Raw genomic sequence first — 27,991 nt, 5'->3', positions numbered from 1 at the left:
CCCACGAGCCCCCCCCACCCCCCTCACGAGCCCTCCCCCCACGAGCCCCCCCCCCCCACGAGCCCCCCCCCCCACGAGCCCTCCCACCCCCCACGAGCCCTCCCCCCCCACGAGCCCTTCCCCCTCACGAGCCCCTCCCCCCCCTACGAGCCCTCCCCACGATCCCTCCCCCTTGTCGCCACTCCCCCTCGTCACCCAATCCCCGCCCCCACCCCTCGCCCCCGCCGCCCCGCCCCTCGCCGCCCCGCCCCCCGGGTTCAGCAACGGCAGCAAGCAGCGAGCCGCCCCAGCAGCTGACACGGGCGCCATGGACAGCCAGGGCCGGCGAGTGGTGGTGTGCGACAACGGCACGGGGGTGAGTCGGGGGCCGCCGCCGTGGGGCCCAACGCGCGGACACGCGGCTCTCACTCACAGGCGGCGGCGGAGTCGAACGTTAAGAGCCGGGGGGGGGGGTGGAGGGTTCCACACCTCCCATCCACACCGCCTATCCACCAACCACCCCACCATGGATCCCTGGGTTCGGTTCGCCGTGTCCCGCAGCTCGTTTCGCTCGCTGGGTTGGGCCCTCGAGTCGAGCCGAGCCGAGCCGGTGCCGGCCTCGGCCAGGCATTTAGATTGGAATGTCGCCGTGCCGGGCGGGGTGTGTGCTGGGGTTGTCTCTCTCTCTCTACGTGGTGGTGGTGGTTGCTGTTGGTGTGTGTCTCTCTGTCTGTGTCGTGGGGGGAGTGGTGGCGCGTCGGCGTTGCTCGTGCGAGCCACCCGGCGTCTGCACCTGAGTTGGATTCCCCGCTCACGGCTAACGTCAGCCGCGCTTACCGTCACCGGTCCTGGGCCTTAGCTCGGTTTGTTGCGTCTTAAACGCGTCTCGGATTCGGTTTGTGTGTGGAGCATCAGCGCTGGGGAGACAAAGGCGGCCGGGCGTGGTACTAGCTGCACCCCCCCCCCCCCCCCCGTGACGTTCTTAATAGATGCTCGCGAACAGCTCTTGCCTCAACAGCCTGCGTAGGCTACACGGGGATCTTCGTCTTTATGTACTGTGTGTACAGGCCTGTCTCTCTCTGGGGGGAGCTCCTAAAGATTAAACCATTAAGAGCCCATGTTTAGGGGGGTGCCCCCTCTCCCCCTGTGCCCCCCTCAACCCCTGTGCCCCCCTCAACCCCTGTGCCCTCCGTACCCCCACCTGTACCACCCTGTACACCCCCGTACCCCCCTGTCCCCCCCCGTACTCCCCCCCCCCCCCACGTACCCCCTCCCCCACGTACCCCCTCCCCCACGTACCCCCTCCCCCACGTACCCCCCCCCACGTACCCCCCCCCACGTACCCCCCCCCCACGTACCCCCCCACGTACCCCCCCACGTACCCCCCACGTACCCCCCCTCACGTACCCCCCCCACGTACCCCCCCCCCACGTACCCCCCCCCACGTACTCCCCCCCCCCCCCCACGTACTCCCCCCCCCCCACGTACCCCCCCCACGTACCCCCCCCCACGTACCCCCTCACGTACCCCCCCCACGTACTCCCCCCCCCCCCCCCACGTACCCCCCCACGTACCCCCCCCCCCACGTACCCCCCCCACGTACCCCCCCCCACGTACTCCCCCCCACGTACCCCCCCCCACGTACTCCCCCCCCCCCACGTACTCCCCCCCCCCCCCACGTACCCCCCCCCACGTACCCCCCCCACGTACCCCCCCCCCACGTACTCCCCCCCCCACGTACCCCCCCCCCCCCCACGTACCCCCCCCCACGTACCCCCCCCCACGTACCCCCCCCCCACGTACCCCCCCCCCCACGTACCCCCCCCCACGTACCCCCCCCCACGTACCCCCCCCCACGTACCCCCCCCCCCCCCGTACACCCCTGGGGGAGGAAGCCGAGTTGCTACATTTTGTATAAATAAGCGGAAGCGACGCGCGACACCGGGAAGTGAACGAATCCTCCCCCCGCCTCCCCCTAGCGGTTCGGTTCAGATCGGGTCCCGGTTCCATGCGGTATTGTTTGGGATCGAACTCGGTTCTGGTTCAGAGTTGAATCGGCTCTGGCTCCGATCCACTTGGACAGAATCCAGACGGTGCACAGAACAACCTCGTAACGTTATACGGTAATGCGGGAAACATCACGGATGATGGTTGTTGTACGGACGTTCCAGGGCTCCAGCATGAAGTCGTTTTAAATTGTCGGACTCCTGAGCCTAAAGGCAACACGATCCTGACCCAAACCATATTTTTGTTACTAAACCAGACCCAATATTGAACCTAACCCTGACCATCGCCCTGACCCTAACCTTAACCGGACCACCGACTTACCTGGACATAAACCTTTAACCCTGACCCTAACAAATATAACCTGTGCCTTGACCCAAACATTTAAACCCCTGGGGCCACCACGGCAGGATGGGCTGCCCAGGGTTTAGCAACAAGAGAGGGAATCGCGCACGAGAGAGAGATAGCACGTCCACAACGGAGATGGAGCGATGAAATGAACTCGTGCGTGAAGGTGGATTGTTTAGTAGCAGCACCGCGAGAGGTAGCGGCGGCTTGGGGAAGCCTTCATCCAGCAGTGGATTGACCATGGCCGATGATGATGAATGAAAGACACACACAACATGCAGAGCGTCATTTTTTCCGGGTCGCTGGTGAACTGTGGCACGTGACCTAAGTTAGTAAGTAGCCAACAGCCCAAAGCGAGAGGTGCATCGCTGGATGTGGTGTGCCGTGGGTCCTGAAATATTTTCCGAGCCGGCTGAAATGAAGGCCGTGGTTTATACCCGTGGGGGGGGGGGTGGTGAATGTGCACTGTGCTATGCTCCAGACGCCTGCACTAGCCGAGAAGTTCCCTTTTACATGCAGGAAGTGACGAAACGCGTTCTGTACTCCACCAGATAAGCCGGGACTGTAAATCTTAGTCTACAAGTACTGCGCCGTGTGTGTGTGGTGTGTGTGGTGTGCTCACGAGTTGCATGCACATGGAGTACACGTGTGAGCAGAGCTTAAATTATCGTGGAATATTTTCCGGTGCCCACCAAACTCAACCTCCCCCCCCCCCAACACTGTCCGGAAAAGGGGTGGTGGTGGTGGTGTGGGTTGGATGTTATTTCCCGAAACTCTGCCCCGGAATAATTAAGTGTGGAGTGAGCGTACTACCTACCACATACATTGCTGAGTGTGCACCGTGTGCGAATTTGGCCAGCGCCCAGTGCTTTTGATAGATGTACAGAACAGCCTTTGTTATGGCTTCACACCCTGGCAGTGACATTATCCGTATTCCAGTAATGACTCAACATAAGTCCTGATTAATACGACGGATGTATTGACCATAACAATACATGGACGTTAAAGATCCTGTGACAGTATTGGATAGAGTAGGCCATTGTGTGCTGGCGTCATGGACCATATTTTCATTACTTAAAAAATGACTGGAATATACTCAAGTAATCATTGCCAGCTCATGCAAAAACTTGAGACTCGGTGAGGCTATCTAAGGTAGACAAGCGTCGTAAAAATGCATAATCATTTGCCAGGATTTATAATTGATTTTTGTCTTGGGCCACGTGATGATCTGACCAAATTTATGAGGCCAAGAACCCGACAGCCAAAAGTAATTATTGTCACGTGGTGCAAGTGTTTAACAAGGCGCCAATTATTGTTGTTTCAGCTCACTGGTGAGTTGGAGAACAATTCTCTCAACCAAATGTAGCAATTAATCAGTTTGTCATCAGTCCACTAGTGAATAAAAGCATCCTCAAGACGTAGCGTGATCCTGTGAAGTAGTATTCCACCTTGCACATACAACAGACGAGCCGATTTCATCGCCCTAATGGACTCTTTCCGTTCCTTGGCTAACGCTCCGTCACTACTCTTGACCATCAGCCATCATCGGTGATTTTTTTACACAGCGCCTCCCATGCATTAACATCTCGAAGCACCAGGACAAATGGGGTATTTGAGATAATTTCTCAATACGGTATGGACAATATACACAGCAAACGTTTATAACGTGAATTGTATAACATTGCGAATGTTATTACAGCGAGTTGGCAAGGGATATTGCACCATCGTGTACATGTATAGCCCCTTTTTAAATTGACTCCTGGACGAGGACCTCCCCAAGCCGTCGGGTCATGGCGGTTATTTGACCATACTTCCCCATGCTGGTCAGTGCGAGTTGTTGGAAGACAGGGGAGCATAGACGTGGAAATACAGAAGTGTACTCTACATGACGGTCACCCATTCAAACACTATTGGCGGCTCAAAAACCCTGCTTAGCTTCCGAGATTTGTTGAGATTGGGCGCTTTCCAGCCGAGTTGGTAAATATGTGTCGTAACGTCACCTGATGCCAAGATGTGTTGTTCGTTATCTGCACTGAAATCGGTACAGTGCATTCCTTATTTGCATACCATTTCAGCTGCACACACCAGGTCCTCATGGAGCCATCATCGAATTACAAGTGCATTTCACTTGTGGGTGGGTGTGTACATCGGTGAGATGTGGAATGATTCATCTGTTAAAATAGTATCTTGCGATTACGATGCGTGCATCAAATCGTACCGTGCGAGAAACAGCTCTTCATAATTTATAGAAAACGACGGGCTGATGTTGCATCTATGCTCATGCAATGGTGTTTTAATGTCAGTCATTTGTGGGAATGCTTTCATCCAGCAGCAGATTTGTTTTTCTTTATAAAGTATCTCCTAACCTGGTTACAATCCCTTGAGATGAAGCCAAAATCTCGATTGGGAGTATCCAGTGTGCCACGTTAGACGTACATTGCAAACACGTAATGACACTTATACCATTAAAAAACCGAAAATCCACCACGTGTACAGTGCACGTTTATGCAACGTTAATTTCATTCATAGATTGGAAAATGACTCAATTGTCAGCGTGAATTATGCGATTGCTTGACCAAAGCCCTGCAGACACTTTATCATACTTTCACAATGGTAAAATAAATAATAACTGATTCTTCAATAGGATAGTGACCCCCCCAAATTGCAACAATTTATCAAATCGTTTGGTGGGGGGGGGGGGCAGCGAGTCAATACATGTTCAACATGTCCATCCATCCATTTGTCTCATCAACTCAGGGTTCAGAGGTCGATGACGACGATGGTCGACAGATGCCAGCGCTTCCTCTTGGCGTGCACTCTCGCGACGTTCCCCAGGACGATCTGGTCCACACACCTCGATGTCCTTATTCCCCCACCTGCCCCCCACCATCGCCACTGCGCCCCCCCTCCCACCACCTTACGCCGATAGCTCGCATTAGCAGCTCGCAATGTCTAAAGGCGGGTCTACACCTGGCCGATCGTTTGTGCAACCAACCAAATCGCTCTCGAAACCGCACAACGTAATCGCCTGCTTGTGTGCCGCGACGTCTCTGGTTGCGGAGACATCCAACATGTAAGCGATTCGGTTGCATGCAACTTAGGTTGGTCCCTACTTAGGTTGCATGCAACCTAAGTAGGGACCAGCGTTACGGATTGCTCACCCACTGTGTGTGACGTGTGTGTGTGTGTGACCTACACTATAGGAAGCAGTCGTCTTAACGGTCAGCACACCGCGATACAAACCCAGTGACGCCGAGTTCGATTCCCGCTCATGGCTAACACCAGTGACGAACATCTGAAGCGGTCCTGGGGCTCCTTTATATCGACCCAGCTTTACATTTTTACCTGCTGCTGTGTGGAAATATTAGAAACTGGGAAGGGCATGGTGCTAGCCATCCATCCGCCCACTCAGGCCGAACTCAGTGGTCCCTAACAGCAATTGCTCCAACAGTCCGTTAGAGGCTATTCGGGGGATCTTTGTATCTTGTTTTTTGCGCCCCCACACTACGTTACGCACGCCCTCGGTATGTGGCCGATGAATAAGCCAAGCTCTGAGGCCGCCTCATCGAGACTCGGTGTGGGCTGCTATTAAAGCCCCCCCCCTTCCCTCCCTGTGTAACTTTACCGGGCCGTGGTGTAATTCGGTTGTTTATTTGCACAGGAGGCCGAGTAAGGAAACTTGTTGCTGGTAAGCAGCAGACACCTCTCTTCGATTCCAGGTTTCTGCGAAACTCGCACGCTAGTTCCAGGACGTTGTCCCTGTCACGCCAGTGAGCCAGGCGATATGACAGCTGGTGGGCAGGTGTAGAGTTTATGGCCCTTGGGGTCCCCAGCTATAGAAGCATTTAGATGTTTTGGCCCATGGGGACCACAGAATGTGTGTGGGCTTAGTCGCCCATGGAGCCCCAGATGTAAAAGTATTTCGTGGTTTTTGTGCCATGATCCCCAGATAAACATGTGTGTATGGTGTCTAGCCCATGGGGCGCTTAATAAAGAAAGCTGTGAGTTTACTTGGGACGCCACATAGAAATATGTGTGGGTCTTGTTGTGGTGCCATGTGCCCACACAGAGAAAAGTGTGCGTGGTAATTCGGCCAATGGGCCCACATTGAGATGTATGCAGTGTGTTTTTGGCTCGTAGGGCCACAGATATAGATATGTGTGAGTTCCATAGCCTACGGGGCTTCGGATAGAGGATCATGCAGGAGGTGTATGACGCACCGTGCCACAGCTGGGCTCGCGAGAGTTGTTTTAACTGATGCCCACTCCTCTTCAGCCAGCGTGACGACATCACCGTGTGCAGCAGTTAACTTTATTTATTGCAAACGCCCTGCGTTTACACACAGCCAGCGCTCTCGCCTCTGCACCACACTTGCAAACTTTTTTTTAATCTTAGCTCACCTTTGCATCACGGCGAGTGGAAAGTTTGCCAGTGCCCCCCCCCCAACACGCTGATATACTTTGCTTGTAAATGTGCCATTGTCATCTCAAGTGTGCGGCGGGAATACTTTCCCAAGGTGGGAGTTGCCCCGTGACATAATTCGGTAACCGTGGCTGTGTGCTGAGGTTGACGCCCAAAATTCCTACAAGAAATCAATGCCCCCCCTCCTCCTACCTTGGGCAAGCATTTGTGACCCGTGGGAGGGGGGGGGGGCCCTTTGTGTCACTCAGTGGGTGCCAGTGCAGTTGCAACTCCTGCACACTCTAAAGCCATGTCCAACCCCTAACCAACCAGTCGCCAGTACTGGCCCCACCGCTAACAATCGAGCCGCACCTGCGATTCGCACGGTTGGCTACGTACAGTGCGAAAGAAGTTCAACATGCACACATAGCCAAGCAGCCTTGAGTACTGTCTTCCGATCGGTCTCAAACCAACGACGACAAAACGTCACAATATCCATCTGATCGTCACACATCCACCCTGACCAATTAATTGTCCACACCCATTGCAGTACCGTATTTGTTTGTGCATGGGTGGGTATAACTGTCATTGTTTATAGACGTTTACAAATCCGATCTTGTCACACACTCACAGATTATTAATCTCGTGTACATTCGCTTCTTAAAGCATAGGCAAGCATTTCCCTACATGTAAAGCAGTTTGCGATGTATTTTTGCCCAGTAATCGCACATTTAGGTATTCACATATCCGACTGCCACGTTTTGGTCTTCAACTTGGTCCCCAGCAAGTCGTATGTATGACCTTGCCTCCTCATATTAATGTTGCTGTTCGTTACACAGCCAGTTGCTCTGCACGTTAAACATTTTGCTCCGCTTAAACAAGTTTATCTCGACACATTAATTGTGCAGCAGGGATATTTAAAGTGATGGCTTTTTCATTTTTATTTCCACAATGAAAACAATGAAGCATCTGGCAATATGCAAACCACCACCACAGCAACATGTGCTTTTTAACAAATGCTCAGCAAAATATGTCGTTAGCATCCCGATTAGTGCATCATGATGCTGCAGCGTCATCCCCACCACTAATAGCAGCAGCAGCAGTAGCAGCTGTGGAAGCAGCAGTATCAATGTCATTGTCATCAGAAGCAATAATCGCTGTATCAGAAGCAGCAGCAACATCAGTAGCAGCATCAGTAGCAGCAACATCAGAAGCAACAGCAGTAGCAGGAACAGCAGGAAGCGTCGTGCTGCTTAGCTGGTGGTGGCGGCGCGGGTTTCTTCCTGGAGGGCAGGGAGTAAACACCGCCAAGTGTGGGGTTATCAGGAATGTAGGCAAGCAGGCCCCGGCGCACTGTGCTGTCCGAGCTGTTAGCGGTCTCACTGTATGCGAGTGGTTTTTGTATAACGAAAAAAAAAGTTTCTCTTGTGGTGCCGTAGGTTCAACTCTCCGGTGCGTGTTCGGTTTGCGCCGCGTGTTCAGGAAGGATGGGTTTGGAGCTTCACGAATGAAATTCGGTTGCCGAAGAAGCTCTCTACGCCTAGGTCGAAACGTCGGACGTGATCCTGAACAGCACGCGCCGTACAACCCGAGAACACATCGGAGAGCTACACGGCACTGTTGCTTGTGGTGGTTTTGGTGTTCGCATGTTACCAAGTGTACCGATATTTTTGTGTTTTTTTTATTCTTAAATGTTCATTGAACATTGAGGTTTTTCACAGCCCATTTGATTATTGCTCATAATTTATCTTTTTGGGGGGTTTGGCCACCTAATGGTTTGGCTATATTTTTCTTGTGTAACCCTCCACCACTCGACTTATCCAAACATTTTCCAGCATTTACGTGCGCAACCGTTTAAGGCGTCAACTAATGTTTCGGCTCACTGGTGAGTCAAAGAACAATTCTCACAACCGCAATTAGCTACGATGTTTCGCCTGAAACTGCGTCAAGCAATCCACGGGTCCGAAACCAAGATGTCCAAATTAACAGCGTCACCTGACCCGGCTTCTTAATTTGTTGCTGCTGCTGTTGCTGCTGCTGTTGTTCCAGTTTGTGAAGTGCGGATATGCGGGCTCCAACTTCCCCGAGCACATCTTTCCAGCCCTCGTGGGGCGACCGATCATCCGCTCCACGGCTAAAGTCGGCAACATCGAGATCAAGGTACGTGACGGACGGATGTTGGCGAACTTCCATTTTGGGGACGTTTCCTCGTAACGGTGACGACGGCGAGCGGTGAGCGCCGCGTTCTGTTTCGACAGACGTGGTGCTATTTGTTTTTGGGCTCGTACATTTGTGCACTTGCGAAGTGAGAATTTAGCGACAATCCTTTTCGCTTAAAAGTAAGGCTCTAAAGAACCAGACGACTGGTGTTGTTAACCTCGCTTTCACTCGACGGAGACAAATGAAGATACATTTTTATATTTGTTGCTTGTTGAAGTCTTTTTGCTATTTTTCTCTGTTTTGTTTTGATTTAATTTGTACTTTTCTGTGTTACTTCTTTAGTGAGCTGTGACCTTCCCCCTCTCTCCAGCGTTTCGCTGTTTTAGCTGCCTGATGCAAAACATGTTCTTCTCACTGTAGTTCTCCTAATCTTCTTTTTCATCTTCATCCACATGTTGAAGTAGAATAACAGAAAGATGGTAAGTACATAATTTACGACAAAAAGAACAAACAACCCTCCCGTATAACGACCGTTGCTTTGTTATATTTTCGATAAAGTAACAAACTGAGTGGTCTTGTTTGCCGCCCACACTGATTTATTAATTCCTCATTTCGTAATTTTTTTTTTTACGATTTGTGTTTGTAACGCCTGCCGAATGAAAAATAAAACGCGCATTAACATCTTCCCAGCTCGGTTGTATTCCCCCAACTGCTAATCCTTGCGGTGTGCATGCAAAGCCGACGGCCAATGTCGTTGTCCGCGACTGATGCCCTTATAGATGTTGCCTGCGAATTGTTGAACGCCCGCCGTGGGTTGTCGGAGAGCTGCCGTGATATGGTGGCGACGGGCAGAAGGGGGGTTGCACGTTTTTCCCGGCGATGCCGACGCACGGCCCCCTGATTTTCCAGGAGCAAAAGCGAACATTTTAAATGTTTTGCGCACGGTGTTTGAATATTCAACAAAATAGTTAGTTTTTTTATTAAAAGCCGAAATTGGCGGCAATTGAGGATGGGATAAAAAAAACGACACGCAAGAAAAATTAATAGGGCTTGTAGACATAAGCACCTTGGCTGTGTTTCCTGGGTTGTCCGAAATGACTTTGAAGAACTGATTCGTAAAATTTTGTCGTATAAATGGCATTTACTGACAACTTTGGAAGAGTAGGCCAAATACTGTCTGGAGGGGCTGCCTCGAGCTTCCTGCAGTTGCAGGCGCTACAGCCGGAAGTTGTCCAAGTTAGCAATTGCTGCACCTTTGCCCTGACTTCCAACCAGGCAGGAGACAAATTAAACCAGGGTTGTCTGGTTTCAACGGATACCGGAGTTTAATTACAGCAAATCGGCCAACAAATTCACAAACCGTGACAGAAGTAACTTTCAAAAACCAAAAAGTAAGAATTTTAGATGATGTACCATGTAGAAATAAGCTGCCAGTGAAGCGTGTAATCATTGCACGCGAGTGATGTCACTCTCATGCATAACATTTTTTTTTACACACATTCATCGATAATACCGTCACCTTAAAAATAAATAGTAAATAGAATTGGCAACGTTTTGGGTCATGTCCCTTCGTAGCACCTTGGACATTTTAACACATCATCAACGCAGCCGTATCACCAGACACCTGTGACGCAGCGGCTGACCCAGGATATAAGCGGGCCGCATTGTCTGCTTATTTACTTTTGCTACTTATATTCTCCCCCCAACGACGCTCACGATTATTTACATGTTTTGATTTTGCAAAAGTGTTTTCTTGACTAAGAATCTTCAAACTCGCGCCAGATAGGCCTGCGACACACAGCCAAAGTCACACCAATTACAAGATGAGAGCTGTTAAAAAATTTAAAAAATTATTGTTGTTTACGAACTGTGTACGGCAAAGCGCGTGGCGGCGTCTGGGCTGAGCGTGCCGTCTTCCCCCCGGCTTCCAGGACCTCATGGTGGGCGACGACGCCAGCGAGCTGCGCTCCATGCTGGAGGTGAACTACCCGATGGAGAACGGAATCGTGCGCAACTGGGACGACATGAAGCACCTGTGGGACTACACCTTCGGGCCCGACAAGCTCAACGTGAACACGCGCGAGTGCAAGATCCTGCTCACCGAGCCGCCCATGAACCCCATGAAGAACCGCGAGAAGATCATTGAGGTGAGGCGAGTCCGCTGTCGTCGCCGCCGCTGCACTGCCGGTGGCGGCGGTGGTGTGAACGTTGCAACAGTTTAAGGGGGATAAAAAGCTGACCGGGGCCGTGCATTGCGAATGGTGGAGGAGGGGGGAGAGCGAGTGGTTTGGGGATGGAGGATACTAAACGTCCATACACGTAGTGCTCTCTCTAAGCGACGAGTTAAGCAGCTACTAGGAAGCGCCCAACCCAATGGAGTACCGTGGGCCACCTGAGGCCATGTTACAAGGAATTTCATCTCGCCCCCCCCCCCCCCCCCCGTTTGTCGTAACCTGGGACCTGAACCCCTCCGGCCTGTGGACTCTGGTGCAGTTGCTCTGCCCACACTCGAGCCAAGCTACTGGTTTGGCCCCCATCAACTAACCGACTGGCCATGAGCATTAACTTTGCTCCTAACCTGATTGCGGTTACCCCAACCGTAATCCCCAACCCAAGTCAAACATCCAACCAGCCGCTAGTACCAGCCAATACTATCAGCCCAGCCCCGTGGCGCTACCCCTTTCCCCACCTCCGGAGCTGCCTCGTCGGAGGCGCTTTTCACGCCGTCGTTCACTTTTCAGTTTTGCCTTTTGCTGCGTGGCCTTTTAAGCTCGCGCCTGGCCACAGCCCTCACAGCTCGGGCCGTGTTGGCTCGGAGCTTTTACAGCAAAGCAGAGCCCCATCGCAGTGTCCGCGTGTCCTCGCGCATACTTCGTGTTGTCATTTGTCACGTGTGTGATATTGGCATTGCAACCCGCAGACTTTTGGCAACCCAACGTGCGTCCCTCCTCCAGTCTCGGCGTGGCATGCGCAGCGCAAAAACATTTGAGCAGGTTTATTTTAACGACCACAACCTTGGCGGCTGCTGCGCCACGTGGGCAATTACAGTAGCTATCGCTTGAGCCGTGGCGTAATGTTACATCGCAGGCCTGTGAGAGATGGCGACGGCTGGGAGAGGGGCCTTCATTCAGCAGTGGATTGAACATGGCTGCTGCCGATGATCATGAGATACTACCACAGGCGCCACAAGCGCACGGTGCACAGTGCGGGTGAATGTTAATAACGCAGATTTTGCGTCGGTGTAAAATATAATGATGGGAAGTTACACAACGCGGTAGTTGCTTTCCTGTGCTATTCGACGCCGAGTTTTTATCGCCACCTATGCACGCCACGTTTTTTCCTGCGATAAGGGAAGTTGCGGCTCCTTCCCCGTAGCAGCCGGTCGGTCACGTGACCTCCGTGGCGGGTCATGAGCGAGCAGGAACCGGTCAGCGAGCCAGAGCGCAACGCAGAAATCCACCGCCACAGATGGTCACAAGCGATAGCACTCGCCAGTGCCCAGTGGTCGCGCTGGCCAAATTAAAACATTTCGAAGCTAATTACGTATTGATCATGTAGAGAGATTTCAGAGTTAGTTCTATAGAATCCACTTCTGTGGGCTGTTTTCTGACATCAGAATCTTTATTTATCCTGGAGAAATCCGATGAGCTGTGAAGCTCTTTTGTATAGATCCATTAGGGATGGGTCAGAAAGTTCTAACAATAAACGACGCAAAAATAACATCTCTCTGTGCGAGAAATCATCTTGTTACGTGATGCCGATAGCACGATTGGGATAACATTTGGGATGTATCTTATCTCAGTATAAGCCTTTTGTGAGTATCCCTAGAATGTTGCCCGACTGCATTCAGGATGTATCCAGGCATCGCCTTTATCAACCCTGGGGGTTGTGTATCAGACACTCATCTGGTGCTGTCAGAGGCGCTGTAGCGTTTCACAAGCAACTGATGGCCATGACTTCACCTCGCGAGGTTCCAGTCACATCACCGAATACCTGCACCAGGGGCTCAGCAGTTTTCCAGTCTCAAAACCAACACGTTCAGTCCGTTGGGTCAATGGAGTCTGGAACGGCTGCACACTACACTACCCCGCTTACCAGGAGCACGTCCACGCTGTGGAAGTTGGGGGTTTGTCTGTCCTTCTCGTGTATAGCTGCTCGTGGTTATTGTCACAGACGAGGAGTTGTTCTTTGCCAGTTACATGAAATCCACACAACTACCAGCTACTGGATGCATTGAGCCGACTGGGCGTGCGCTACTGCCCATCTGAGATTCTGCCATTGGCTTGATCCGCATTCATGTCACCTTGTTGAATGGCGAAATACGTGGAATCATAAACTACCGTCAATTTTGGGGGTCGCTCGTATCGGCTCGACTTTGGAATTTCCTCTCCCATCGTTTTATTTTCGCCCACCCGCGCTCTCATAATGATAAACCTCGCCGCTCAAATCTACAAAAGGTGCCGCACTCTTTTTTTGTTTGTTACATCTTTGACGGTCGCCGTTCGTTGCTGGCCGCTTGACGTGCGTTTGGCCTGTGGGCGCGTGCGCTCGGCAACTGCATGTCCACGAGATGTTTTGCGTAGCGTCTCGAGATGCGGTCACATATTGATGCCGCGAAATGCCAAAAAAGAGTTTTGCACTGGTGCAGTGGAGCGGGGGGGGGCAGGAATGTTGAACCGACTGCAAGTTCACAACTGTTAGTGCAATAACAGGAAGAGAGCAAACTGACTTGTCATTCGGTATGTAAAGAAGAAGCTGCCATTTGCTCGATGACCTAATGGCTGTTTTGCAATACTCTCTGAATAAGAGTAATTGAGTCCGTTGTGTTCGTGCCATTCTCACGGTGTAAGGCTTTCGCGAAGGAAGGCGCTCTGTTTTTCTCAGTCTGCAGTAGTTTTACAGTAGGGCCCGAAGTTGCCATGCGCGATCCCAATTGAGTAATTTCAGGGTAATTTTTATTTTCTCAATCTAGAGCGTGACGCCAATGCACAATGGCTCTACTATTAATTGCGAGTGATGTCAGGGGACCCTTGACGTCCGGTTACAAACGGACCGCAGTTATTAAACCAGGGCGGCCGCCAGATTCGAGCAGCATTACCCTCCTGTAGAAGCGGTGAAACTCACTACCGCTAGGCTGCATCACCGCGTCACCGCCCCGGTTGTACTACAGAAGACTGTTGCGTAGCCTGTGGACCACCAGTAGAGCCGACACACGTGTACGATGACACAGTGGTGTAACAAATATAAATACTGCGAACCGTAATAGAAAGACAGGAAGTCAAGTGTGTTTGGCGAATAGATATAGGTGTGCGATGACGGTGAAAAAGCCCTGGTGAAGCTTTTGTCGTTTGAAGTAGAAGGAAAAAGGAATAGGTAGACAGATTAAGATTGCTCTTTGTTTCTTTCGGCAAAGCCATGTAGAAAGGGAAAACAACAAATCAAACAAAGGTACACGACGCCTCGAGTGCAACACAAGCAACCACCATCAGGCACAAATGAAAGAGAAAACAAACCCAGCAAACCCAGAAATACAATGCAATACAACACAGACAGTCGGCCAACACAACAGCCAACTCGCCACCTGGTTGACCACGCTCCTTCAAAGATTGCCAAACCTGAGAGAGAGACAAAACACAGAACCGGAGACACACAGACAGATACACAAGCAGAGAGAGACAACACAGACACAGAGAGAGAGAGACACACACAGGCACACAGAGAAACAATGCCCCTGTGTCAAGGCCCCAAACAGAGAGAGAGAGGGGGGCAGAGAGAGAGGGGGGGCAGAGAAACCAGCACGTCAATGAGAGACCAGGAGTCCCCCGCAACCGCACGAAAACAAGAGCAACACAACGAGGGGAGACAGAGAGTCTCTCTCTGCTTGTGTGTCTGTCGATGTGTCCTGCAGTCACGAAAGCGCCAAATCAAGATTAAGATTTACAGGTCATCATCAATCAGCAGCCATGGTCAATCCACTGCTGGATGAAAGCCTCCCCAAGCCGCCTCCACCATCTGCAATGCAACAACATCCAACTCCTACTCATGAACGGAACCGATTTATCACTCCCATCTCCTCGGTTGAGCGATGGACAACATAGTTTTGTAAATGTAACGGGGAGGAGAGTACAGCAAGCAGTGTGATAGCGAATCAAAAAAAAAATCACCGAGTGGAGTTGCATGATCATCATCGTTAAGATCTCGCAAATACTCCGCGGCTACTAAAGCGGCACGGAGGGCGACAGCGAGTTGTAGTCACGTGCCATTTCCTCGAATGGCAGCCCGTGGGGTAGTGGCGCTCGTGCCAAGGTGTGGTGGGCGTTGCCAGGACGGGCGTTACCTGCAAGGCAGCCTTTGCCCCCTTACGTTGGCAAGCCTATGTCATGGGTGGAAAGTCGGGGTTCTGGCCCAGCAACGTTGTGTTCCCCCGGTCTCGCATCGCGGATGCCACGCCGCCCCCGCTGCTCGCGTTGTGAAACCCTCCGATGGTAATCGGGTGATTATAGAAATATGATGAGTGTACCAAGCCGTATATAAGCACGCCTAGTCATTATACGTCGTTACGTGGGAGGGTAGTGAGAGGTGGCGGTGACTTGAGGAGGCCTTCATCCAGCAGCCGATTGACCATGGCTGATGCTGAGAAGAGTGCAAGCGCTGTTTTTATGTCGGAAACATACTTATGTTACACCGGTGGCGGGGGAGGAGGCAGAGGACAGATTCTGATAAAAGCACACTGCAGATAAAAGCACACAGCCTTGCTCCGAAGGTGTGTGATTATGTACGCGGCTTCTGCATTCAAGAAACACTTCACAGAGTGTGGATACACGAGTACGAATTTACAAAAGCGTGATTAAGACACCCGATTGGTTTATCCACGCCTGTATTGGCAGCCTGGCATTGAACCCAACTGCGGGTGTAAACCACCCCCCCCTCCCTGCTAGCCGATATTTGACCGCCGGGGGTGTCTGTGCGTTCACCATTCATGCCGCGGTTGTGCGGAGTGTTGCCGTGCGTGTGCTTGCTTTCGCCACATAGGGTACAGTAGGGTAGGCCCGACGCGCTGCAGGTAGTGGAGCGCCACGTGTGGGTCGCGCGCCCGCACGGGGATGGGTGTGGCCCGGCTCGGCAGGTTTCAAAACAAACCGATGCGTTCGTCCGATATAATTGCGCCCGTAAACTGCCGTCTCCCAGTGCGCGGTCCGGACAGCAAAAAAATGCGAAACGATTCCCAACGAACAAACGCGCGTGCGAGAGCCGGCAGCTGGCGGTTCGTGCCGTGCAAGGCACCTGGTCGATCGTGAAATGCGTGCGGGGGGGGGGTTATTTTTTTGTCGTTGTCGTGCAGTGTCCATTCCTCGTTCGTCCGTTTGCGCAAAGGTGTTGCGGTCTGTTGAATGTGCGCGTATGTACGTTGGACTTCGTTTTCACCGTACGTAGCCAAACGTGCTAATCGGAGGCGGTGCGGTGTGGCGTCGGGGTCTGGCAGCTGACCTCGCGACCTTACTTTCCTGGCCGTAAATGTCACCGTCGTGAGTGAGAAGTTGAGTTCCACCGGTCGGCAACGCCTCGTTTCTCAACTGCGGCCGTCCTGGGTGCGGCATTCAATTAATTCATTATTATTTTTAAAATCTGCTCTAAGCAAAGCACAGTCGATAGACGCAACAGTGGCTGGATGCTGCTGCCACAGTGGTGTAACGGTTAGCAAGCACGCTGGACTCCCCCACCCTCCCCCTGCCCCCAGACACCTGGCCAGTGTGGAAGAGTAGGCCAAACTCCTAGAGGGGCTTTCCAGGGATTCCTCTCGTGGAGGCTCTTCTGCCAGCGTGCTGTGAGCGAGCAATTGCCGGGCTGCGCCACTGGGACGTTTGTCCAATTCGTTGCTTTTTATAGTGGGCATGAGTCAGAGACGGTCAATCGGCAGGTGACGTGTGTTTGGGGTAAAGTGTGGGTTACTCCCCACCTCTTGCACGACGTGTCGCCGGTGTGGTAGTGTAGGGCACGTACCCCTGAGGAGAGAGGGTGGGGAGGGTGTCCTCTGCAGAGCAATCGCAGGGCAGCACCTTTAACAAACAAGACTTTTAGGAGCCGGGACGACGGGTTCGGTGGCGAAGGTCTCACCCCCCCACCTCCACCACGAGCACAGCAAAGGGGGCGGCCCTGTCGCTCGCGCAGGAAATGACAGCAACGTCCGTACCGGGTGGCGCCGGGACCTCGCGGCACCGAGCAAGTACGGGCGGCCGCGCGCTGTGGCCGTAATGACGACGCTCGAGCCCCACTGGTGGTGTACAATGGAAACAATTAACCACCCCTAGGGAGATACACTGACCGAGTCGGCGACGGATTAAGGGTTTCACGTTCATACGCAGCCCTTTATTGTTCAATTGACACATGCACAGCAACAACGAAATGACTTATGCGTATCTTTGAAATCTCTAACATATGCAGGATACATTTGTAGTGACGCACTCAGAGACACTAGGAGTAGGAGGCACTCTTTATATTAACAGCCTTCACAGTCCACAATTAAGCAACTACAGCTCCCAGTCAGGACAGCTGGCAGAGACTGTCTGACGACGCCGAGAAGGTGAAGACAACGATGAAGACTCCAGCAGCAAAAGCCCCAAACCTTCGCTCGGGGTCCCCTTTTATCCTCCCAGCATGGCCTCGCTCCACCCCGGCCACGCCCCCTTTCTAGAACCTACCAGCGGGTTCCCGGGCTTCCCTCACGTGCCCCCTCTGTCACTTTTCCCTTACATCCCTCTCTCTGGCTTGTCATGTGACCTGCTGTCAGTCAGGGCTGCTGCAACCGCAGATCCCCTTCTCTGCCAGCAACCCGCGCTATGCTACGCAGTGACCCATTCCATGTCACTGCACATTTATACAATGGAAATCCACTGCTGGATAGGGCCCACTCCCCATGCTATGTAGGTCGTGTGGTGGGAGTTATGTGACCGTAATTCACTCGGCTGGTCGGTGCAGGTTCGTGAAAGTGTGGAGGGAGCAAAGTCGTCGTGAGAGATCGTAAAAGTACAGTCTTCTTTCTTCGGTTCGTCTGATGCAGATAGCAGAGCAACGAATACAATTTCACATGCAGGTGTATCGCCACGATGTCTCCTTCCCATTTGTGGATCAGGCATTGCGTCATTATACGTTGCACGGTCTGTTCTGGACGACCACGGTCGCACGCTGGAGAGTTTTTAATTTTCCATTTGTGGATCAGGTATCCGCATCTGCCGTGGTTTGTGCGGATGTAATTTAATGGATGTTGAGCCTCAGCACGAGAATGGGTGCGGCACGGGCTAGAGAAGAGATGTAGTGTGTGGAGCTTAGTGGACTTACCGATGACTGGTACCAGTGGTGTCAAGATCGGCCTCTGTGGAGGAGGCTCGTGAAGGACGCTACTGGGCAGTTGGAGGGAGTCGCCCTCCAGCAACAACAGAGGGCAAAGGAGCGACGCTCACAACAACGAGCGGAGCGCCGGGTGGCTAAACCGTAGCAAGTTGGCACAGTAGGGGGCACAGGTTTTGCATCGGCTAATCATCTCAGTCAGTCGACCAGTAGCACCTGGGTCTGCCCCGTGACCTCCTGCCAGCGAGCATTTGACACTTCACGTGGTCTCAACGTGCACATAGCCTGGCACCGTGGTGATGTCACTGCCACTTAGTGGCGAATAGCGGTTGTTGTTGTTGTTGGAACGATCGCAGTGCCTGGGTGGGTTGGTGTGACTTGCTGGGAGTTTCTGGAGTGTGGAGGTTGCACGAAGGACGCCGCCACCTTTGAGTTGGCTTGGAGTATAATTATTTTTCTTCGAATGTTTCGGAAGGCAATTCAGCACATTCGGTTGGTATAAAAGCGATTCGTCTGAATGACGACGATAGGCTATGAAGAGGGCTTGGAGCCGTGGCCTATGACGGTTTTAACGGAGTGTCGTCTTGCCCGTCATCCCCTTCGCAGGTCATGTTTGAGCAGTACGGCTTCTCGGCGGTGTACATCGCCATTCAGGCCGTGCTCACACTTTACGCGCAAGGTAAGCACGGCGGTTTCGCGCGTCACGGTTAAAGAAGTACATCTGTATTTTTACAAGGACAACAAAGACAAAGATCCCCCGTATAGCTTTTAACATACTTTTGGGGCAAGTGCTGTTAGCGAGCACCTATGAAGGCTGGGACGGCTCACGAGGGGGTGGGTGGCCAGCACATCGCCCGGGCCACCTTTGTCTCCACAGTGGCGATGTTTACACACTGCACCAGGTACTCATTTGAGGCCAAGTGGACCTGGGGAGGCCCAGGACTGGTTCAGATAATCGTCACTGGTGTCGGCCGTAAGCGGGAATCAAACTCGGATCTCCGGGATCGTAGCGCAGCACGCTAACCGCTACACTACCACTTCCCATGTATTTTATACACACACACTATTTTTTCCCATTTCGCAGAGCCAGTGCAGCTCTTTGTGTTAGAGAGCGGTCCGTAGAAGGGGATGTCGTGGAACTACTTCTGAGATCCCTTCAAGTGACCACTGGTCCACACAGTAGGGGGCAGCACTTCCCCCACCCACTCTGCAATGTTTGTAAAAAAGCAGCTTTCATCACAGACAGCTTCCTGGATGTGAACCCAGGTTTCTCAGCGGTGTGGTTTCCATCAAAATAACTTACTCGGTTTGATGTTGTTGACATTGGTCTTAGAAGCTTTGAGTTTTGTCAACTTTTTATTATTATATTGTACTATATATTATACACTACGATGTGCATATTTCCAAAGCACACTCCAATATCTGGGGTAATGTTTGCATGACCAGGATAGCATTAAATTACTGGCAACCTATCGTGTGGAGGCTGTTATGAGCATGTGGTTTTGTGTGCATGCGTGCATGTGTGTCTGTGTGCATATGTGTGTTTGGATAGGTGTGTATGTATCAATTCCCACCCACAGCCAACATCGATGACGAATAGCTGAACCAGTCCTGAGCCTCTCCTAGGTCGACTCAGCCTTAAAGAGTACCTGGTGTAGTGTGTAAACATCAGCACTAGGGAGATAAACACGACTAGGCGTGGTGCCGGCCTTAATTAAGTGCTCGCGAACAGAGCTTGCCCTAATAGTCTGTTAGAAGCTACTATATACGGGGGATCTTTGTGTTTGCACAGGCCTGCTGACGGGAGTGGTGGTGGACTCTGGCGATGGCGTCACACACATCTGCCCTGTGTACGAGGGCTTCTCTCTGCCCCATCTCACCCGCCGCCTGGACATCGCCGGACGTGACATCACCCGCTACCTCATCAAGGTAGGGGGGGGGGGGAGTAGCGGCTGCCCGACAGTAACGGAGAGGTAGCGCACTGCGCTTATGGACACGGCAACCTAAGTTTGATTCCCAGCCAGGGCTATATACATCAGTGGCAAACAGCTCCCATCCTTCACCAACCAGCACTGACCAGCATGGTGAAGTATGGTCAAATATACACTCATCACTGAGGTGGCCCGCGAAGAACTTCATCCAGAAGTGGATTGAGAAAGGGTTGTAAGATACATTTTGTAATGACCTAACCAAATACATCTTTAATTATAATGTCTAATGAACAATGTACATCCCATTGTCAAGCCACCTGCTGGACAAAGGCCTCTACAAGCCGTGTCATTCATAGTGGATTTGTTTGACCATACTTCATCATGCTGGTGAATGCGTGTCGGTCCATTGCGGTGCCTGTGACCGGTCCAGATATGACTCGCCACCGATGTTATCCATGGCCGGGAATCGAACTCGGGTTGCACGATTAGAATCGCAAATTTGATCACCACTCTGCTACTGCGTCGCACAAATATGAATTGCATGTTTATCCTGACAAAATCTTCAATATTTTATTTTCACTCGTGTGACCTTTATTTTTAGCAACGTGAAATGATCATAATTTGTTTCTGCTGTATAAAAAGTTTCTTGAGTGCTGAATTACCACACCCGGCGATCAAGATGTTTCTGTCATTTGACTCTCGTCGAAGTTCCCATTGCACTCAACATTATCCGTCCACGTCTCCTCAAGCCTGCACATGGCTCTATCACTGTCTCACAACTCTGCTTTTACTTTTGACTGCATGTCACTTAAATGCATTATCAGTGTGTTTATTACATGTGTATAATTGCTGAACCCTTAACTAACTGGGCCTGCTTATGATGAATTACAATAATCATTTAGCACATTTGGTATTCGTACCATTTATTATAGCGCAACGCTATCACGAAGTTTTACAGACATCGTCTGCAATGCTTTAACAGGATTGGCCATTATTGCCGTGTGTACAGTAGTCCCTCGGTTAACAGTGACATTGGTTAATGGTTTTTCAGTTAACATTTCGCCTCCCATAGGACCCCATGGTTTCACCTTACGTTAACATTTTGATGAACGCATGTGTTTACGTTACGCATGCAAGCGTCAATTTCAGCCAATCCGAGTGCTCGTAAGTGGGGCTGAGCCATGCCCTCAGCCAATCAGAGACGCCCATTTATGAGCGTTTCGACCTCGACTGGCTTTGTTCACATTGCGTTTTCTGTTTTGGCAGAAATGTAAATTCTATATTCAATGAACAGTAGTTTTCTTGGAACGGATTCAAAACGTTAACCGAGTGATTTGCGGTGTAACTTTTCCAATTTGGAGATTTTGGACCATTACGCCAGAACACGATGGCCGACTTTCCAATGACACCAGGGAATCATCATTGTTCACTGTTGCAATAGCACATTTATCACGCCCTGCATTAATAACTAGGGCAGCCTTGCCGGATTAAAATCTGCGGTCCTCTGCGACGAGCGGCGAACGCGCTACCGCTTGGGCCTTGCTGATAATTCCCCCCCCCCCATCCGTTGTCCGCACTGCTTGCCCCATCCGCCGTAGCTCCTGCTGCTGCGCGGGTACGCCTTCAACCACTCGGCAGACTTTGAGACGGTGCGCATGATGAAGGAGAAGCTCTGCTACGTGGGCTACAACATCGAGCAGGAGCAGAAGCTGGCGCTCGAGACGACGGTGCTCGTGGAGTCCTACACCGTACGTCTGTTGCGCGCGCGCACCCCCGCACCGCAACGCCAAGTGTCCTCCGGCAAGAGGGCGTCGCGCCATCCCGAGCACTCATCGGGCTGAACTCCTCTGCTTAGCTTCCACGATGTGATGAGATCGTGTGTCACGGTTAGATCACAGGTTCCTCGTAATGGTAATAATAGTTATCAGTTTATAACTCCGGTTAAACCACTCTGTGCTGCGTTTTTAACTCTTTCCCCTTCCGAGATGGTTGCAAGTTGCAGGGTGGGGTGTTCTATTCACCACTGTATCCCGGAACGCGCGAGCGGTTCAGCGTTCAATTTATTTAGAGAGGCGTAGCGCCGTTGTATTTTTAAGACATTGTACTCACCACAGAGAACTGTAGCGACACGACCGCGCCCTGCGATAGCTGGTACCAAACTGTGCCACGCCCTCCCGCATGGCCTTGCGGTTGCCTCGGTATTGACAACGTTATTTTGTTTAATTTTTTATTCCGGTTCTGTTCCGATGTACGTCAATGGAATGGGAAAGCGTCTTTACGCCGAGCCTAACTCTTCACAATCATCCATTCATTTATTATCAGCGTCATTATTATGACATGCGATCGTTTCTCCCACAGCTGCCCGATGGACGCATCATCAAGGTGGGAGGGGAGCGCTTCGAGGCTCCTGAGGCCCTCTTCCAACCCCACCTCATCGACGTGGAGAGCGTCGGCGTGGCCGAGCTGCTCTTCAACACCATTCAGGCGGCCGACATCGACACGCGGTGAGGCACCGGGGAGGTGTTTTCGCGTCAGCCCTCGGCCTGACGACAGGCATCGGGCTTAAACTCCCGCCGCGCTGCCCGTCTTCGAGTTTTCCTCTTCGTTTCGGCGCGCGTTACCCCCGCTTCCTTTAAAGTCGTCGAGCAGAAATGTTGTATTTTTCTCGCTCTTTTTCACCGCACCCTTCCTCATAGAACTCGCTTTTTCTTGCTTTCGCTTCTACGAATGCGCTTAATCCACGTGTTTTGTTCTATTTGAATTGTTGCAAGTCAACTTCTGCCAGCCCTGAGCCTGCTCTCTCGGGCTTCCTCATTGCACTTTCTCCACGGAGGTGGCTGCAATGTTGTTCAGTGAAACAAACCCATTTCAAAAGTATGACGAATGGGAGTAGGTTCAACACTTTCTGGCCAAAAAAAAATCGGTGTTAAAATGTTCAAACACCAAATAGATACCTTTTGAATTCTGCATTAACCACACGTACTTGTGGTAAAACAATCAAAAAAACATGCTCTGATAATTAATGTTTGCATTGTCTTTTAAAATGATTGGCCTACACGAGAGACAGCCTTCTTTATGGCGTAGTCTCATCAGTGTCAGACCAGAGAATGCCGAAAGGCGAACGGCACAAATACAATGGTCCCAGAGATATATTTCAAAAGCTCTCGGTTATTTAGGCTAGCTTTTTATGAAACGGATGACAGCAGTTTTCATACAGAGGGATGTCGGGGAGAAGCCACATTTTTACCTGCGGACTTGGGTTTGTGCCAACCCAAGATGAGACATAGTGCCATTGAAATTCTCCAAGGTGTGGAACACTTTCCTGCAAAATACACTCCACTCTGGCCCTTTACTTGTCACTGAATATTTGCCGGGTCGCTGGTAGACTGGAATTCGGTGGCGTGTAACTAACTCGTAGTTAGCCACAGCCAATAGGCATGGTTGGCTACGGTACTGCGCGAAAGAAGTTCAACGTACGTGAGAGGAATGTTGAACGTGGTGTGCCGGTTGCTGAAATATTTTTCCGGGTTACTGACCCACCCGGCTGAAATGCGGCCCTGACGCCCCCTCACCAGCGCCGGCTCGCCCATGGCCAACCGCGGCTTGTGCCGGTTCTGGGTGCTCGCTACGGTGCAACTTTTAAACTTCCTGTTGATGCGCTTGGTGGAACCTTACTGCCCTCCTCGATGGTTGAGAATGCATTGGCGGAGCGATCTGAGCAATGTAAACAAAAGCTACTGATAGTGGGGTCCCGTCCCGCCCCGCTCCTGTCCCATTGGAATTGCAAGAGCAGCAGGGCTGTTGTCCTTGCTGGTGCTGCTCGTACGATTCATTTATTACTCTGCACCACGTGCCAGGCATGAGATGATCAAAATTTCCCGCTGCCAGACTCGTCACCCCCGCACCTGTTAAAAGAGGCCACGTCATCCCAATACTGCACTTCCCTCCACTGGCTCCCAATGCAATCCCAGGTCAATTAAACTGTCTTCAATATCCACTGTGGACTCTCCTCTGCCTACCTTTATTTCCCTTCTCGTCTCACTCTCCTCCCCTCCACACATTCACCCACCTCTCATCTCACCACTCCCATCCATGCACTGACCTATCTCCCCTCTCGTGCCACTCTGCTCCCCTCCACGCTGTCTCCGCTCCAGCAATCAAGGCTTTCCGTCACAGCTCCCAGTCAACCTTCGCTGGGTGGGAAGTCGCTCGCTCTCCTCTGCCACCCCCATTGTCTGGAACTCTCTTCCCCCAGCCCCATCTGTGCCGTCAACTCCTTGCCACTGTTCAAGTTTAGGCTCGAGACTTTTTCTTTTATTTGTTCCTTCCGCCCTGCCTGTGACTGACCGACTGCCTCTTTCTGTAAACGCCCGCCGTTTCTGTAAGGCATCTTGAGATGCGGTCACGTTGTATTGTTACAGTTACTAAACTAAAATTATAATCAGACTCAGAATCAGGATATTTATTTATACTGGAGGAATCCTATGAGCTATAAAGCTCTTTTTCACAGATGTCCAGTAGAGGTGGGTAAGAACATTACAACAACAAGTACAAAAACATTACTTTTTATTTTAGCAGGTAAGGCCCATTGAACGACCCGGCCACAAATGATAGCGCAACGAAAGTGGCTCATCACGTGAAAATGTACAGCAGCCAAATACTCTTAAACGCGTGTTTCTAAATGTGGAGGGAAAAACCAGAGGACCCGGAGAAAAATCTACGTGGAGAGAGAGAGACACGCAAACGCAAATATACAGCAAGCGTCAGGGGTCAGGGTCGAACCCACGACCTCCGTGTATACCGGGAGAGGTGGCTAACCCCACCCTGGTCCCCTCGCCTGTTGCTCTGCAGACCGGAGTTCTACAAGCACATCGTGCTGTCCGGGGGCTCCACCATGTACCCGGGGCTGCCGTCGCGGCTGGAGCGCGAGATCAAGCAGCTGTACCTGGAGCGCGTGCTCAAGGGCGACGTGGACAAGCTCTCCGTAAGTTCCGACGGCGTCGAACGGCTCGCTCGCTCGCTCCTCTCGTCTCCCGAGTCGATGGCCTCGCGGGGTTTCACGGCAGAATGTTCTGGCAGTGCAGCGTTACGTTTCGACGGTTGTGGGTAAAACAAAAGCAGGACTACATTTTATTTTTACCGGGTGCAAGCCTCCCCACTGAGCTGCGTAGCTCTTTTTCAAAAGTGACCTGGCGATCACAAATGATGGCTCGACGAAGTGGCGGCTCATCGCCGCGTGGAAATTCATAGCGGCCAAATACTCTTAAAACACCGCACGACTTTGATTCTAAATGTGGAGGGAAAAAAACGGAGGATCCGGAGAAAAATCCATGTGACCACGGGGAGAGAGACACCGCAAACTCCAAATATACAGCAGGCGTCGGGGTCTGGACTGAACCCGCGACCTCCTGTATACCAGGCGAGGGAGCTAACATCTCACCACCGCAGCGGTTGTATTCTAGCCTCAAACAACAAGGCATGTTGGATATGTGTACATTTAAAAACTGCCCATTGTTTGTTTAGAAGCAAATAAATAAATATACATGTGCATTGGGTATTTGCGACATTCTCGTAGAATATAAAGGCCACCGCAAAGGAAGGGGCTGTGTGGTTTTTATCCTTTGTAGCCTGGAGTTATATGACATTTGGGTGATAGTGGGGCTCAGAGTTCAGAGTGGCTAAGCTGGCAACGGTTAGCCAGCGTAAGAATCTGGACAGGGTTTGCAAGTCCAGAGGGGTTGATCGTCTCAGCTAGGTCACAAGAGGCTATGCACAAAAAAAAACATCATTTGAAAATTTGGTTAAATTTGTCAAAATTCCAGCTCTTGAGAATTAAGTGTCAATTTTGACCCACGCGTGACGATTTTACACTTGTGTATATTGTAGGCCTTAACCCGAGGAAGGGATCATTGTTGGGTCACATTGATATGACACGCAGTCAAAGGTTTAGCGAGTTCAAATCCAGGTGGGCCCGGGTGACTCAGAGGTCAGTCAGAACGCTGAGCTGACACTACTAAGATTAAACCGGGTTCTTAAGTGGAGTGAGTTGGTGGTCTCAGCCCGAGCACCAATGACTGCACGAAAAAGAACCCATTGCATTGTATTGGTCCTGCACTTAAATTGGATAAGTCGTGCATAAAATATTCTCAGTGGCAGAGTGAGTAGGAAAGTGTTGCCCTTCTACTCCATCTCAGAAGTAGCTCTGTGACATCCGCTTCCTTGGGCCGTTCATGAACACAGAGGGTTGTGTTGCTCTGCGAGGGATCCTTCATCTTGGGACAATGTCACCGATGGCCCAGTCAAAATAAAATTGGGGAACATCGGAAGACGTACTACTGCGTTAGTTTGCGATTGTGAGAGAGTGCTGCTTGTACAGCTCACCAATGTGTTTTGCGAGTTGTACCGCGAGTCGTTCGGCATGATGTTGAGACGTTTTGCTCCCCGTGCTGGGGCAGCTTCTTCTCCCGAAGAAGAAGACGCTGCCCCAGCGCATGTGGTGCGAAACACACGGTGAAACCTAAAAACGAGTCGTCGGCAAACTGTAAACAAATAAAAGATTTACTTGAAAGATGTCTTCACACAGAGTACGTTCTCGGCTCCACCTCTTGTGTGCGGCACCACAGAAATTCAAGATCCGCATCGAGGACCCGCCGCGACGGAAGCACATGGTGTTCCTGGGCGGCGCGGTGCTTGCCGACATCATGAAGGACAAGGACAACTTCTGGATGACGAGGGAGGAGTACAACGAGAAGGGCACGCGGGTGCTCGAAAAGCTGGGGGTGGCCGTGCGATAAGGGGGAGCCGCACCGACATTCCTGCTGCACCCCCAACGCCCGCCTGTCAAATGCCCCCCCCCCCGAATTTTGTATAATCAATTTACTAACATCGCTTAAACTTCTACTCCACCACTTAATTCTGCTTAACCGCATCGAACGCGAATCTGCCTCGACGTCTGACAAGAGAGGTTTTATGCCTTTCCACCCCCCCCCCCCAGGCCCTCCGCCCCCCCCCCATAATAAAAAAAAGGGTTTAAACATACAACATCTGCATTGCATTTCATATCCAAATATTTTTGCAGGGTTTTGTGTTTTTTAGTTGCAGGTTGATTTCATTGGGCACGTAAAGCCCAATGATACATTCCATTTACAAAGGTACAACCACCGCTGTCACATTTGTATTTGCTTAACATTGGTGATTATTATTATTTTTGTGATATTAAATAAGATCTTTTTAAGGGATGACAACCGTTTGTGCTGTATATTTTGGGTTTCCTGACAATGCTGCAGGGAAGTGCGATCCATCAGAGCCCAGATCAGTTTTTGTTAAGTGTTCTGTACGCAACACACAAAACAAAGACAAAGATCCCCCGTATAGCCTGTAACAGACTGCTGGGGCAAGTGCTGTTAACGAGTAGCAGCTATGAAGGCCAGCACGGCACACGAGGGGTTGGGTGGCCAACACCACGCCCGGACGCCTTTGTCTCCCCAGTGGTGATATTTGCACACCACACCAGGTACTCAATTGAGGCTGAGTCGACCTAGGGGAGGCCCAGGACCGGTTCAGATGATCGTCACCGGTGTTGGCCGTGAGTGGAAATCGAACTCGGGGTGCCGGGTTCGTAGCGCAGTGCGCTAACCGCTGCAGGGAAGTGCGATCCATCGGAGCCCAGATCAGTTTTGCTTTGTGTTCTGTGCGCAACTCACACACACATTCACACACACACACAATCTCGTTATTGTTTGCCATTTCTTACCGTTTTTTGTATGGGTGAGAAAGACGATAAATGCAATGGAATGACAATAAAAAAACTGTTTAAAAGATTA

General features: G+C 51.5%; 1 protein-coding gene across 1 annotated transcript; it reads left to right on the top strand.

Annotated features, from left to right (window-relative positions):
- Nucleotides 1-219: 219 nt before the first annotated feature.
- On the top strand, nucleotides 220-27,991 carry ACTR2 (actin related protein 2). Its single transcript, XM_078610272.1, has 9 exons — nucleotides 220-355; nucleotides 8,782-8,892; nucleotides 10,824-11,039; nucleotides 18,844-18,916; nucleotides 20,030-20,166; nucleotides 21,767-21,916; nucleotides 22,527-22,672; nucleotides 25,020-25,152; nucleotides 26,792-27,991. Exons 1-9 carry the CDS (start codon nucleotides 308-310, stop codon nucleotides 26,960-26,962), a joined length of 1,185 nt encoding a protein of 394 aa, XP_078466398.1. The 5' UTR covers nucleotides 220-307; the 3' UTR covers nucleotides 26,963-27,991.

Source organism: Lampetra planeri, chromosome 33, assembly GCF_965212315.1.
Source record: "Lampetra planeri chromosome 33, kcLamPlan1.2.h2, whole genome shotgun sequence".
Taxonomy (NCBI): Eukaryota; Metazoa; Chordata; class Hyperoartia; order Petromyzontiformes; family Petromyzontidae; genus Lampetra; species Lampetra planeri.
The sequence above is the reverse complement of the archived record's forward strand: the minus strand, read 5'-3'. Positions and strand labels throughout refer to the sequence as shown.

Excerpts from the sequence above, each read along its gene's own strand:
- ACTR2 (XM_078610272.1), top strand. The coding sequence starts at position 308 with ATGGACAGCCAGGGCCGGCGAGTGGTGGTGTGCGACAACGGCACGGGG. Across the intron at positions 18,917-20,029 it reads GCTCACACTTTACGCGCAAG|GCCTGCTGACGGGAGTGGTG; the intron begins GTAAGCACGGCG and ends GTGTTTGCACAG. Across the intron at positions 20,167-21,766 it reads TCACCCGCTACCTCATCAAG|CTCCTGCTGCTGCGCGGGTA; the intron begins GTAGGGGGGGGG and ends CATCCGCCGTAG.